Genomic DNA, 15,470 nt, shown 5'->3' with positions numbered 1-15,470 from the left:
GAGAGAGGACAGACGCTCAGGACGGGTGACTGCCCATCTGTGTCTCAGTTTCCTTGACAGCTTGGTTTTGTAATAGACTTTATTTGTTTTAGGTTCACAGTAAAAAGAGGAAGACACAGAGATTCTGAGATTTCCCCTAGACTCCCTGCCTCACCCCCCACCACAGGCACAGCCTCCCCACTGTTGACCGCCCCCTCCAGAGGGGTGACCTCCACGCTGACACATTGTCATCACGCAGAGCCCACGGTTTACACTAGGGTCACTCTTGGGGTTGGACACCCGGTGGGTCTGGACAAGTGTGCTGTGGCAGGCGCCCACCGTGAGTCCCGCTGCCCTCCAAGTCCTCCGTGCTCGTCCTGATCACCCCTCCCTCCTCCAGCCCCCACCCTCCCGGGGCCTCCATTCTGCTGCCTTTTCACTGACCCTCAAGGTCCCTTCCAGGCCTCCTCTGAGGTGGTCCAGAGCCCAGAAGGGGGTTCTCTCTGATGGCCTGTTTGTGTCCAAATTTCTCCTTTTTCTTAGGACACCAGTCACACTGGATAGGGGCCACCTGACTCAAACTTATTACACCAACAGTGACCCTATTTCCACACAAGGTCACATTCTGTGGTACTGCCGGTCAGTTATGACTCAACTCACGAGTTAGGGAGGAATAGAGTCTAGCCTGTAACAGGGCCCCAGCCAAGATCCCACCGAGTGGTTTGCAGATTCCTCTGCAGAGAGAGACTCAGGATCCCTGAGGGGTCCATGGTCACCCCCCCCACCCACTGCCAAGAGGCTGATGTGTTCCCCCTGGTTGGCAGCAGGGTGCAATGATGAGGGCTCACACCTGTCCTGGCAGGAGCTCTGGCAAACATCTGCACTTTCGCTCTCTCTGGCTTCCATTTCCGATAGGGACCCTCCTTCAGCCTGGCCCCCACGCTCAGAGTTGAGCCTCCACTGTCCTTCAGCCCACCTACAACCACAGAGGACTCAGTGCTGCTGTCAGTCACTGAGACCTGGGGAGTCGGATCCTGCAAGGATGCTGAAATTCAGGGTGCCACGTGCTGCCGTGTTTTTAAAAGGAGGCCTGCTGATAAAAGTACTTGAAAATCGTTCATCTGTTCTAACCCCTCTATGGATAGGTGAGAAACTGGAGGCTAGATAAGCACTATCAAGCTGGCATCAAAGTCTCCTATCATTTCTGGGAGCCAGGTTTGGGAGGGAGGTCAGAAAGAGCACTTGGCAATGACTTGATTTTCTTAACCCCAAGGCGCTGGGCATCTTGGCATGTGGATCTACAGTGTGCCTCCTAGGAAGTCAGGGTTGTACGGTGGTCCTCCTGAGAGCAGCCCCTGCCTGCCCGGCCCATCAGAGATCCCTCCTCCCCATCCTGTTAAACAAGGTGCCACTGGAGAACACCCCTGCGTGGACGCAGACACTGAATCTCTTCACCATCGTATTGCTTGTGCCCGAGTTAGGTGCACCCAGATTTGTGGGATGAATGAATAAGTTCAGGGACCTGCAAGGAGAGCTCAAGAAGGTTGACCCAAGAAGGTGGCTAAGCCCTATGGCTACTGCTCATTGTCCCTATGAGATGACCGTCCATAAGGAGGGTGTGCTCTGTGGTCGGAGAATAAAGGTTTTCTCTCTGCAGAGTTATCTGGACCACACGGGTCAAACTTGGATCTGATGATAAAATAGCTCCACACCTTAACAGGCAGGGGCTGCTTCCCCTAATCCTCTCCTTCCCAGGTGACGTCACTGAATCCTCTTGAGCACGACCATGCATTTCAGCTCAACATCTTCACTCTATAAACACTGGCATAAAAAGTCTGTGGGACAAGATTTTATACAACTGGCAAATATTCTGATTGGTTGGTTGACAAACCTGAAATATTCATCAAATATTGACCATTGGAGAAGGGCCGCAGTCCATTCAGGATGCATTTGTCTATAAAAAGCCCATTTGTCGAGGCGGGGCAATGTTAGCTGGGCCCTTTTGGTATGCAGCCTTCTACCTGGATCTCGGCTGGCCAGCCAGAATACCTGTTCTTCGCATCATCTGAGTGGTTGATCTGTGCAAAGGAAAGAAAAGGATTTAATTTATCCATTCATCTAATCAGCAATGCTTAATGTGCCAGCTGTGAGCAAAATCAGAAAAGAGGATCACTCGCTAGAATGGGATTTGCTCCAGCCTACTCAGTAGTCATGTATGGATGTGAGAGTTGGACCATAAAGAAGGCTGAGTGCCGAAGGATTGATGCTTTGGAACTTTGGTATTGGAGAAGACTCTCGAGAGTCCCTTGGACTGCAAGGAGATCAAACCAGTCCATCCTAAAGGAAATCAAGCCTGAATATTCATTGGAAGGACTGAGGCTGAAGCTGAAGCTCCAATACTTTGACCACTTGATGTGACGAACAACTCATTGGAAAAGATGTTGGTGCTGGGAAAGATTAAAGACAGGAAAAGGGGATGACAGAGGTTGAGATAGTTGGATGGCATCACTGACTTGATGGACAAGAGTTTGAGCAGGCCCGGGGAGTTGGTGATGGACAGGGAAGCCTGGTGTGTTGCAGTCCATGGGCTTGCACAGAGTCAGACCGACTGAGCTACTGAACTGATAACTGACTTATGTTTCAGGTACACTGCAAGGTGATTCAGTTATACACGTACACATATATTATTTTTCGCATTATTTTCTGTTATAGATTATTACAAAATATTGACTATAGTTCCCTGTACTATATAGTAAACCTGTGTTGCTTGTTGCATATCTATAAAATTCATCTATTTAAAGTTTAGTGGTTTTAATGATAAAGTGGTTACTCAGTGGTTTTCAGTATATTCACAGAGACATGAAAGCATCATCACACTCAATTTTAAAACGTATTCTGGGAATTCCCTGGCAGTCTAGTGGTAAGGAATTGGTGCTTTCACTACTAGAGTCTGGATTCAAATCCTGGTCAGGGAACTAAGATCCTGCAAGCCACATCCTGGCAAAACAAACAAATGAAAACATTTTCATCCCTGAAACAAGAAAGCACATACCCTCTCACCATGCCCCACAGCCCAGTCAGCTCCTAATCTACTTTCTCTCTCTGGTTTTGACTGTTACATAAATTTCATTCACATGGACTCACACCGTATATGGCGTTTTGTATTTGGTTTTCTCACTTAGTATGTTTTCAAGGTTCACTCATGTCACAGAATATATCAATACTTCATTTCTTTATGTGCCCGAGTAATATTTCAGTGTGCACTTACATCTATTTTATTTATACATTTTTAAGTCCATTCATCCAATCTGGGTTGTTCCTGCTTTTTTGCTGTTAGGAATAATAGCACATTCCTGTGCAAGATTTTGTGTGAACATGTGTTTTTGTTCTCTTGGCTGTGCATCTGTGAGTGGAATTGCTAGGACTTACGGTAACTGTTTGAGAAGAAGGGATGTTTAACAATCACTCACCTTTTCTCTCTGAATTCCTGGAGGAAGTTCAAAGCCTTTTGCTGCCACAAACACCCAGCTTGACCTGAACCGCATGTTCCTGATCTCTTTACTTCCCAGGGCTTCTATGGCCTTCTTGGCATCCTCCTTCAGCCTGGGGGGACGAAAAGGGGAGACGCCTGTGAATGTCTCACCTGCAGACTCGGTTGTGTACTCTGGAACACAGTCTGGTCCTAGGACAGGTTTCTAAAGCAGCACCTGCTATCCTGGGGCACAGGGCAGGAGAGAGGTGTGAACACTGGCTGAGTGTAACATCTCTGTGTGCGTGTGTGCTCAGGCGTGTCCGACTCTTTGCAACCCCACAGGCTGTAGCCTGCCAGGATTCTCTGTCCATGGGGTTTCCCAGGCAAGAATACCTGAGTGGGTTGCCATCTCTTTCTCCAGGGGATCTTCCTGACCCAGGGATCGAACCTGTGTCTCCTGCATTGGCAGGCGGGTTCGTTACTGCTTGAGCCATTCAGGAAGCCTCTAGTTACACATAAGGCCACATTCAGGACTCTTTGGAAAAGACCCTGATGCTTGAAAAGATGGAGGGTAGGAGGAGAAGGGGGCGACAGAGGATGAGATGGTTAGATGAGGAATAAAAAACTCAATGGACATGAATTTGAGAAAACTCTGAGAGATAGTGGACAGGGAAGGCTGGAGTGCTGTAGTCCATGGGATCACAAAGAGTCAGACACGACTGAGCGACTTAGCAGCAACAACAAAAGACCCTTTTAGAGTCAATCTGGGGCACAGAGTTTTAATTCTCAATTCTGAAAAGCCCTGGGTCTCACGGTCCAATTATCCTCACCCCTAAACAACATAATTTCCAGTCCTTGCTGCTGCCTGTTTACTGACCACAGAATAAAGCAAACAGAAAATGCTGAAAGATGAAAACAAATGTCAAAACTGTATCTTTCATATTCACAAAAGTCAGTATCAAAAAAGAGAAAAAAAAAGACCTAAACAATCTTGAAAGTGAAAGTCGCTCAGTCGCGTTAGACTCTTTGCAACCCCACGGACTATACAGTTCATGGAATTCTCCAGGCCAGAATACTGGAGTGGGTTGCCATTCCCTTCTCCAGGGGATCTTCCCAACCCAGGGATCGAACTCAGGTCTCCTGCATTGCAGGCGGATTCTTTACCAGCTAAGCCACCAGGGAAGCCCTAAACAATCTTACTTTGTAGAAAGCTGCCATTTAGAGCTCATAAAGGAAAGAGGGCAGAAAGGAAAAGAAAAACAATAAGCTCAGATTTTCCTAAGTGGGCTAAATCCAAGTTTTTCAAAGCATATGCCGAAGAATTTCCACCCGGGGAAGATACTCTATTAAAGAAGAGGATCTGAATTCAAACACGTCTGGGAAATGTCTTGTTCAGGAGTCCCGTCTTGGGAAGTCACAATGCAAATTGGCACTGGGAGGTTCTCGGAAGTTGTGCAGTGAAGAAGCACATGTTTACCTAGAAGAGCACATGTGGAAAGCTCTGAGCCAGGTCACGTTCTCTCTCATAAAAGCACTGCAGATGAGTGCACTTGTGTGTGTGTGTGTGTGTGTGTGTGTGTGTATGTCCCACTCTGCGTTTAGCTCTCTGGCCAAGGGTTAGCTTTGCTATCTTATTTACTGTCAGTGAGGAATTTGTCTTGCTACCTGGAAATAGTTCTTATTTCTAAGATTCATGTGCTCCACCAGCTCATCATTTTTCTGGAAATGCAATCTGTTCATCATGGCCGCCCATTCCTTCTCCTTAAAGAAGCCTCCTGTTCCTTGGAGCTCTGTTCTCTCCCAAAGGATGTCCTGAGGGACCCTGACAGAGCTGGCACTCTGCCCTCAGCTGGCATCTCTGACTCTGGCCCCTGCCGTGATATAACTGTACACTCACCTGCTGCTGCCGTCATCGTGGGTTACCATGAAGAGCAGGGACTTCGAGGGAGCGCTCTGAATAAAGTTTGTCATCGGTCCAGAGTTATCTGCCGGGTCAATGTACATTGATTTAGGACCTTCTCCATCAGCTGAGGCTGTGACCCTAGAGGTTGTTCTGCTCTCAACTCTGTGCTCTGTGTTCTGAATCCTCTGATTCTAGAGCTGTCTCTCTACCATGCACCTGATCTTCTAGTGCCCTCATAGTAAATGACCTGGGTTCCATGCTGGGGCCACGTGAGGTGGGCAGCACGATCAGATCATAAAGACTCTTGTGAGTTTGACTCTCAAACCAACCAGCAATGATTTCACAGAACAGGTGGACTTTTCTCTACAATCACTGAGAAAGTACCAGATCTGGTGTGACCATCTCAGAGCTGAGTGGCTCCAGGACACTGAAGATCAATGGGAGACATACACGCCTGACCCGGACAGGTAAGTCTTTGCTGAGAGACCCTTCTGTTTCTTACAGGGAGAAAACAAAGGTTCAGCTCAAATCCCGTTATTTACCATTGGAGCTTGTCATTTATAGTTAGGATCAAGTTTAATGACAGAGTGAAAACACAGCATTCCCCAGGGCATTGGGGATAGCTTCTTAATTGTTCCTCTCCGTTATCTTTACAAAGACTTGTTTCTGTTAATTATCAGGGTTAAATAAAAATAACTGCAGTGGAGATTCAGAGCCCAGAATGGAGGGATCATTGGAGGAGGGTGGGCACGTGGTCTCCAGGATCATGCAGACCAACAAGCCCATCACAGGGAAGACAACAATACATATGATGACATTCAGGACTGGATACTGAGCATGTTATTCTGGTTTAAAACAAAAAGAGATGTTTTCTCTCTTCTTTTATCTGATGAAGGAGCAGAATCAAAGTTCCAGGACAAGTGTGAGCAGAGAAGAGACACGCTCTAGCTCATGCCTTCCAACTTAAGTGTACACACTCAGAGACCACAAGGATTACATCAGGCCACTCTAGAGTACTCATGTGCGCTTCTGGCAGCTTTCTTGGTAGACAAAATAAGAACGTTTGACATTTTTGATTGTGGGTTTTTGATCTTAATTCATTTTAATTCGATATAATTCATTTTAAGAGGAAAAGAGTTTTCTTACCACCTTCGTACATATCGAAATACTGTGTTGCTATCACTTTCCCAGTCACATCTGGAAATGAAAGAAACAGCTTTTGAAAGAAGGTTCATGGAGACTCAGGGTGCATGCGTGGTACTGTGGTTCTGAAAATGGGCTTCCCTGGTGGCTCAGAGGTAAAGAACCTGCCTGCCAGTGAAGGTGATACCGGTTCAATGCCTGGGTCTGGAAGATCCCACAGGTGAGGAAATGGCAACCTGCTCCAGGATTTTTGCCTGGAGAATTCCAGGCATGAGGTCCATGAGGTCCAAAAGAGCTGGATACAACTGAGCGAATGAACAACAATACCAAAGTTCTGAAAATGGTGTGTTCCTTCTCCCTGTCTTCTAGGAAGCATGATGCCTGGTCCCACCTAAAGGAAAGGCCCGCCTTCCCTGGAGGGGCCCCCGATGATGTGGGTCAGGAAGGCAGGGCACCTCATCTGCCCGGAGCCTCTCTCCCGCCTGCTTCCAGTTAGATTCTCATCCATGCTCTTGCCCAGCGCACCTGCCTCTTCCTGAGAAGAGGCCCACCCTCAGCCCTTTCTACTCCCTCTATATATTTTCTTGCCTGATTATCAGAGCTGGCACACATTCCTAGGTTCCTACAGCCTGGTATCACAGGAGTCTGTGCTCACCTTGCTCACAGGGACAGACCGCACTGGAAGCCCCTTCCCCAAACCTGCTACCATCCTTACTGTCAGGGGTCCCAGTGGCAAGAGTGACAGGTGTTCTTTTCCAGGCCTCAGAGGAGGTCAGGCCGCGCTCCTCTGAGGTCCTTTCGTCAGACAAGATAGGAACTGGCGTCACCCTCTGCTCGGCCACCAGGAAGCAGAGCAAAGACGAGGCCCAGCCCCAGGCTGTCCGTGTTCTCGGGTCTGCTCGCCCTGGTTTAGCTCTGACTTCTGCAGGTCCTTCTTCTTCTTCTTAAAGTCGTTTTAGATTCCACAGATAGGCGCGAATACAGGATACTTGTTTTTCTCTTTCTGACTGACTGCACTCTGTATGACAAACTCCAGGCCCACACATCTGTACCAATGACCCTATTTTGTTCCTTTCAGTGGCTGTACCACACTGTCTTTATCCATTCATCTGTTGTTGGAAATTTAGGACATATATACAATACCATATGTAAAATAAATAGCTAGTGGGACTCTGCTATAAAGCACGGGAAGCTCAGCTTGGTGCTGTGACCTAGAAGGGTGGGATGGGGGAAGCAAAGCCCAAGAAGCAGAGGATATGTATACACACATAGCTAATTCACTATATCATACAGCAGAGACTAACACAACATTGCAATTATACACCAATAAAACTTAGTAAATTTATATCTGATTTCATTTTTTGGGGGGGAAGAATCACAAACTTACAAAGTGAGGCATTGTCAAAATAGTTAAATATATACTCTTAAATGCATTAAAATATAAACCTAAACAGTGTGCAAAAATAAAGAAACCCACAGTACCACAGAATGCCCAAACACAAAGCTTTTAGAGGTGTTTTAAAGACAACATTTAATAACTTACAGTTGACAACGGCGATGTTTATTCCTCTTGCAACATTCCCAGTCTTTTCTCCTATGAGCCTGAAATGTAAATAAGCATCAATCACAGAACTCCTTTCTTACTAAGCAGTGAGCAGCCCTCCCTGCTCTATAAGATCTTCTCTTGGCAGAATTACTGTTTATCCTTTGTCACTTATCATTTCCTTGTAGATACACACTGGCTTTGGCCCAGATCCCTTGAAAGTCATCCCTACACTTGGTGTATGCATATCCATCCCCACACCCATGTCTGTAGATGGAATCCCTCAGAGAACTTGGGAATTGCATATAGTCTCATAATCTACACAAACAGCCAGGGAGAGAAATGCCAGTGTTTGCTTAGCACAGCCTTTCTGCAAACACTGTCTCACTGAAGTGTTAACCTCCTCATGGGAGGGCATTCGTTTTCAAACTATATAAATATGGAGAACAACCACCAATAGAATGCATTAGGAGCCAGAAAGTCTGGAGACACACACACGCACATACTCTACCTGGTTACTTGCGTAGTCTAATGAAAGTTTACTGGACCATGAATGAGGAGATGAGAAATGGGAAGAGAAAGGAGACGGCAAAGTAGAGAGATAGTGAAGATGTATACTTGCTGGGCTTCGACAATGGATGGGATGTGAGACACATAAGAGAAGGGGCTGGCAAACATGACTGACACATTCAGCCTGGCTGGCTGGAAAAAATGAGGTACAAGAGGTGGATGAAAAGAACTGGGTCTGATCCAACTCTGGTGTCAGCTTCTCTTCATCCTGTTCCCCTCACCACTCAGAGCTTTTGCTGATGCCTGGGAAGCTTGGCATTTTGCAGTCCATGGGGTCACAAAGAGTCGAACATGACTGAATGACTGAACAACAAAGAATCCTTTTATCCAACCACAAAAAGTAACCCTGTTTATCTCCTTAAATAAATTCCTTTCACTACCTCACTTAATTTTTACTTTTAAATTGGAGACTATGAAATGCCCAGCTTCAAGGGGATTATGCCTTAAAACCAGGGAGAAAACTGACTTTCCTGGAAATGGGAAGCATTACTGAAGACCTTGAGAATTGTGTGTGTGTGTGTGTCCATCTGTATGTGTGCATGCATCCTCTGTCAAGTTTTAGAATCAATGATACGATAGCTTCATAAAAAGAATTTGAAAGCTGTCCTCCTCTTTTGATGCTTTAGAACAGTAAATATGGCCCTGGAATATTCTGTTCTTGACATGCTTACCAAAAGTCCCTGTGGATCTTCCAAACTAAGTCCTTCTGCAGAGAGGGAGCTTTTAGGGGGCAATTTTAGAGAATATCCTATAAAAATCTGAAGAAAGAAAAAATGGGTAATAAACCTATTCTCTCATAGGGAAATGTTTTTAAATGGAACTTAAAAAAAAAAAAAAAGATCTGCTAAAGTATGCTAGATTACCTAATAAGTAGTAAAGCATTCTTAGGCTAAGATTTTTGAGAAGGCTAAGTTTCAAGGTGGTGAGACCAGCATTTAAAGTCATTTTAATACTAGGAGCATTTGCTGATTTCAGAGAAAGTACAAAAGATGAGTAGCATTTCTGACAACCATCTGAGGCAAAGAGAACAAAGGTTGGAAGCCAGGGCCGACCAAAAGGAGGGCCCTGATAAACCTTCCACGTTTGTTTGGGTTAGGGTCGAAAAGAATTGAATCCTAAAAGTGAAAGTGAATCAGAAAAAAAAAAAAAAAAAAAGAACTTGCATGGTTGTGGTGCAGTTTTAAGTCCAATGGGTGGCTCAGAAAAATAAATCTCAATCCTTAACATATATTCAGATCATTCTGTTCTGCTAAAGGTTCTGCATCCCTGGCAGAAACAAACAGAAAATCCTCAGTAGAAGAAGATAATACGATCTAATGCCTCAATAAAAGACAAAATAAACAACAACAACAAAACCCAAAGCAAAGCAATTCACCAAATGCACTGTCTGGCATTCTGCACGTAAAGAGAGAAGTCAACATAAAGAACCAACACAACCAACAACAACAAAAAAAAACTGGTGATAAGGACTCATGGACCACAAATAGTAGATTTATCAAACAGACTTTCAAACTACCATACTTAATATGTTTAAGAAGATGATAGATAAGACTGAAGATTTCAGAACTGGAAACTACAAAAAAAGATAGATGAGAAAAATAAAGTTCTAAAAATAGAATATTTAAAATTAATAATTAACGGCAGATTATATTCAGTAGAAAAGAGAATCAGGAAACAGAAAACAGCTCTGTCCACAATGAAGGGCAGAGATACAAAGATGGAAAACAACAAATGGAGTGTATTCTACGGAGAACATAGTAATCAAGTCTGGCATATGTTTCATCAAAAGTCTTAGAAGTATGGGAGAAAGTGAATGGGGCAGAAGAGTCAATGACGAAGAATTTATTAAATGTGATGAAGGACTTCAATAGGCACATATTTAAGAAGCCAAATAAATTCCAAACAAGATAAAGCAACAAAAACAATGGACAAAGAAGGTGCAAGTACTGAAAACCACAGACAAGGAAAAAAATCTTTAAGGCAATCAGACAGGGAAAAAAAAGACAGTTACTTTCACATTATCAGCTTTTCGATTGTTGGTTGACCTCTCAAGAGAAACAATAGAAGCCAGAAGACAATGGAACAGTCTCTTGAATAGGTTGAAAGAAAAATAATAGCCAACTCACCACAGAAAAAAAAATCTTTTAGCAATGAAGATGAAATAAAGATACTTGAAAGAGACATAAATTTAGAAAATTCTTCACCAGCAAACCATTCAGTAGCTTTTGCTCTGTGTCTTTTGCTATAACAAACTTTATCTGTAGTATTAACTCTCATTTAGTTTTATGAGTCTTAGTCATTGAAACTAAGGGTGTTTATGCCCCACCCCCAATACTCAACCAAAATATATGCATATATGCAGCAAAAGTATGAACAGAACTATTTATAGCACTGTGATTCATCACAACTCCAGAGTAGAAATAACCCAAATGTCATTCAACAGGAGAATAAATAAACAAATTGTACTATATTTATGCAATTCAATATTATACAGCAATGCAAATCAACTTCTTTTATATACTAACAACAAACAATTGGAAATTAAAATTTTAAACTTATTTTTAGGTTTTAATTTAAAAATTATGCACAATAGCATAAAAGTGTGAGATGTTTAGAGATTAAAAATGGCAAAAGGTCTGTAAGATGCATACACTGAATGCTACAAACCATTACTGAGACAAATTAAATTTAAATAAATGAAGCTGAGTAAAAGACTCAGTATTACCAAGATGTCAATTTCCCCCAAATTATCTAGAGATCCAATGCAATCTCAATTTAAAAAAAAGCCAGTTGGTTTTTTGTATAGACATTTATAAGTTGACTCAAAAACTCATATGGAAATAGTTTCCATAGAGGATTCAGTAGAGAAAGACAGTGTGATGAACACACGGTGGTAGAACACTTAGTTAGCCAGGTTTTTAAATGATTATGATTCATATTTCACATCATTTTCAAAAAAAATTCAAAATGGATATATCATCTTATATAAAGTAAAAACCTAAAACTATCAAAATTCCAGATGTTTAAAAGAAACTTTGGAGAAAAAAATTTGTGACCTTGGGTTAGACAGAAAGTTTTTAGATATGCCATGAAAAACATGTTCTGTAGAAGAAAAAAACTGGTAAATTAGATTTCATTAGAATTAAGGCTCTCTGGGCTTTGAAAAACACAGCTAGGAGAAGAACACAAGACACAAAATGGGAAAATCTGTATGCAACTCTTATATTTAATAAAGAGCCTGGATACAAAATATACAAAGAAACCTCGAAATTAATAATAAGAAAACAACCCAATTAAAAATGAGCTGATTTGAATAGGTATTTCACAAAATAAAATGCACTTACAACAAATAAACACATGAAAAGAGGCTCAACACTATTAGTAATTAGAGAAATGCAAATTTAAACCACATTCTGCACATCTATTAGCATGTCTAAAGTAGAAAAACTGACCATAGCAAGCATTGGTAAATATAGTGGCTTCACTGTAACTTATACATTGATAGGGAATTAAAATGGTATGCTCACTTTGCTTTAAATTTCACTCCAATTTCTTCTTGCTTGCATGGCTTCTGCTTGCTTGCATGATTTCTGAAGAAAAGTCTGATGTAATTCTTATCTTGGTAAGGTAACACCAGGTAAGGTGTTTTTTGTTTTCTGGCTATTCCCCCCTCCCCCGGCTAGTTTCAAGATTTTCTTTTTGTCTTCAATCTTCTCTAGTTTGAATACAGTTTACTTAGGTGTACATTTTAGGGTATTTATCCTCCTTGGAATTCTTTGAGCTTGCTGAACCTGTGGTTTGGTGTCTGTGTCTAATTTTGAAAGGTTCTCAGCAGTATTACTTAAAATATTTCTTTCTCTTTTCCTTTTTCTGGTACTGTTATTGCATATATTATACCTTTTGAAGCTGTCCCACAATTGTTGGATGTTCTCTTTTGTTTTTCCAAGTTTTTCTTTTTTTTTTTTCTTCCCCTTTTCTCAGTTTGGGAGGTATTACTGACACATTCTTAAGCTCACTGATTCTTTCCTTGGATGTGTCTAGACCACTAATGAGCCCATCAAAGGTGTTCTTCATTTCCGCCTTATCCTTTTGATTCTTCCTTGGGATTTCCATGTCTCTGCTTACATTACTCATTTGTTCTTGCATTCTGTCCACTTTTTCCATTACAGCTCTTAGTATATTACTAAGAAAAATTATTATGGTTAAAAAACTATTAACCATAGTTGTTTTAATATTTCTTTTGTGTTAATTCCAAAATCTCTGCTATATTTGGGTAAGTGACTGATGCTTTTTAAGTCTCTTTAAATTGTTGTTTTTACTTTTAATAAGCATTGTTATTTTTGCTGAAAGGCAGACACAGATAACTTGGTGTTTATCATGAACTTTATGTTCATCTGGCAAGGAGTTGGGTTGTGTTTACTCTCTGCTATAGCCGTAAGTGTCAGAGGCTAACATTTCTCCCTGCCTTCTTGAGTATCCCTATAGGCTTTTTAGACCCTGATGCTGGGAAAGATTGAGGGCAGGAAGAGAAGGAGACGACAGAGAATGAGGTGGTTAGATAGCATCACTGACTCAATGGACATGAATTTGAGCAAGCTCCAGGAGATTGTGAAAGACAGGGAAGCCTGGTGTCTTGCAGTCCATGGGGTCACAAAGAGTCAGACTTGCCTTAGGGACTGAACAACAACAGACTCTTCGACACTGGGTTTGAGACTTTCAGTTCTTCTCTTCTTTAATCCTTTGTTATTTTATAGGAGCCCTATTATGTGGTAATGAGATGTCGGATGAGGACGTGTTCTCTAGTCATGTGACTAGATCTCAGTCTCTCAGTGAGCCTGTGCCCCTGGGTTGTGGCCTTCACAAGTGACTTATTTTTTCTTCCACTCCTTAGGTGAGACAGAAAGGCCAGAGGGGCCTGGAGTTGGGTATTTCCCTTCCCAACACAGGTTAGCCTTTGTTAAAATCTACATTGGTTAGACTCTGGTAAAACCACTTCCCTTGAAGGCAGGCTGTTGTTAAAGAGAACAGAACACTGTGAACATATTTCAAAAGGGTTCTTTTTCCACTGGCTTCCCTGGAAGTTCTGCGCGGTAAAGAATACACCTGCAATGCAGGAGACCTCAGTTCGATTCCTGGGTTGGGGAAGATCTCCTGGAGAAGGGATTCCCTCCAGTATTCTTAGACTTCCCTGGTGGCCCAGTTGGTAAAGAAGTGAAAGTGAAAGTCGCTCAGTCATGTCCGACTCTTTGTGACCCCATGGACTATACAATCCATAGAATTCTCTAGGCCAGAATACTGGAGTGGGTAGCCTTTCCCCTTCTCCAGGGGATTTTCCCAACCCAGAGATCGAATCCAGGTCTCCTGCATTGCAGGAGGATTCTTTACCAGCTGAGCCACAAGGGAAGCCCAAGAAGACTGGAGTGGGTAGCCTATCCCTTCTCCAGCAGACCTTCTGGACCCAGGAATTGAACCAGAGTCTCCTGCATTGCAGGCAGATTCTTTACCAACGGAGCTACCGGGGAAGCCCCAGGTGGTAAAGAATTGGTCTGCAATGCGGGAGACCTGAGTTTGATTCCTGGGATAGGAAGATCCCCTGGAGTGGGAAATGGGAACCCACTGCAGTATTCTTGCCTGGAGAATCCCCATGGACAGAGGAGCCTGGCGGACTACAGTCCATGGGGCTGCAAAGAGTCAGACACTGCCGAGCTACTTAGCACAGCACAGCACAGCACTTTTCCACTCCTGCTGCCAGAACCTCAAGGGGATTTCATTTTTCTTTGATCTTCACTCTGAAAGCCTGATAGGGCTCTTGGAGGGAAAACTCAGGAAGGCCGAGGAGCCCTCCAAGGCTTGGCTTCCAGGAGTTAATCTCTCAGGCTTGTCCAAGCTCAGTCTCTAGCAGTTAGTCATTTCACCTTTAAGGGTTCCTACCTAATGCTGGCTCCAGCTGAGCTCTCTGCTCCAGGTAAGCTGTGATTCTATGAATCTGCCTGTCTTTCCAGTTTTCAGGGTAGTGGTTTGCCCTGTGATCTCAATTCTTTTTGTATGTACATGTTTTTAATATACAGCATAATTTGGGATTTTTGTGCTGTGATTCAACCTAAGAATCACCTTCTTGGCAGTTTATAGGCCACTTATTAACATGTGAGATATATTTGGGTTTTTTTTTTGTGTGTGTGATGCTTTCATACTTGGGTTGTTTTCACTGCTTTTCAAATATTTAAATTTTTGCTTTCACTATATGGGGCGTATTGGCTTTGTTAAAGGTCCTATATTAACTAAAGCATGGACATGCTTAGTCATGCATTCATGTCCAATTCTTTGTGACCCCATGGACTCCTCTGTCCATGGGATTTCCCAGGCAAGAATGCTGGAGTGGGTTGCCATTTCCTACTCCAGAGGATCTTCCTGACCCAGGGATTGAGCCCATGTCTCTCGTGGCTCCTGCCTTGGCAGGAGGATTCTTTACCACTGGTCCACCTGGGAAGCCCAAACTAAATCATGTTGTGCTGTGCTTAGTCACTCAGTCATGCCTGACTCTTTGTGACCCCATGAACTGTAGCCCACAAGGCTCCTCTGTCCATAGGAATTCTCCAGGCAAGAATACTGGAGGGGCTTGCCATTCCCTCCTCCAGGGTATCTTCCCGACCCAGGGATCAGACCCAGCTCTCCTGCATTGTAGGTGGATTCTTTACCATCTGAGCCACCAAGGAACTCATGGATAAGCATGTTTAAAAAAGGTGTCTAAAAAATAAAAAGCAAAGTATGGAGAACAGTTTTACAACACAAAAGGGCTAACTACCTTAATACATAAAGAAATCAATTTTAGAAGCCCAATGATTGGAATAAAATGGGCAAGA

General features: G+C 43.2%; 1 protein-coding gene across 1 annotated transcript in view; it reads right to left on the bottom strand.

The window, feature by feature from the left end:
- Positions 1-1,813: 1,813 nt before the first annotated feature.
- The window catches only part of FAM3B (FAM3 metabolism regulating signaling molecule B), a 57,039-nt gene continuing 43,382 nt past the window's right edge, over positions 1,814-15,470 (bottom strand). Inside the window, exons 4-8 of the mRNA XM_043474465.1 lie at positions 8,041-8,099; positions 6,501-6,551; positions 5,349-5,436; positions 3,450-3,582; positions 1,814-2,057 (exon numbers count right to left, since the gene is read on the bottom strand). Coding sequence (XP_043330400.1) covers positions 1,968-2,057; positions 3,450-3,582; positions 5,349-5,436; positions 6,501-6,551; positions 8,041-8,099 — 421 coding nt within the window. The 3' untranslated portion in view covers positions 1,814-1,967. The remainder of the gene's footprint in view (positions 2,058-3,449; positions 3,583-5,348; positions 5,437-6,500; positions 6,552-8,040; positions 8,100-15,470) is intronic.

Source organism: Cervus canadensis, chromosome 7, assembly GCF_019320065.1.
Source record: "Cervus canadensis isolate Bull #8, Minnesota chromosome 7, ASM1932006v1, whole genome shotgun sequence".
Taxonomy (NCBI): domain Eukaryota; kingdom Metazoa; phylum Chordata; class Mammalia; order Artiodactyla; family Cervidae; genus Cervus; species Cervus canadensis.
This window is presented reverse-complemented; position numbering and strand designations above follow the sequence as displayed.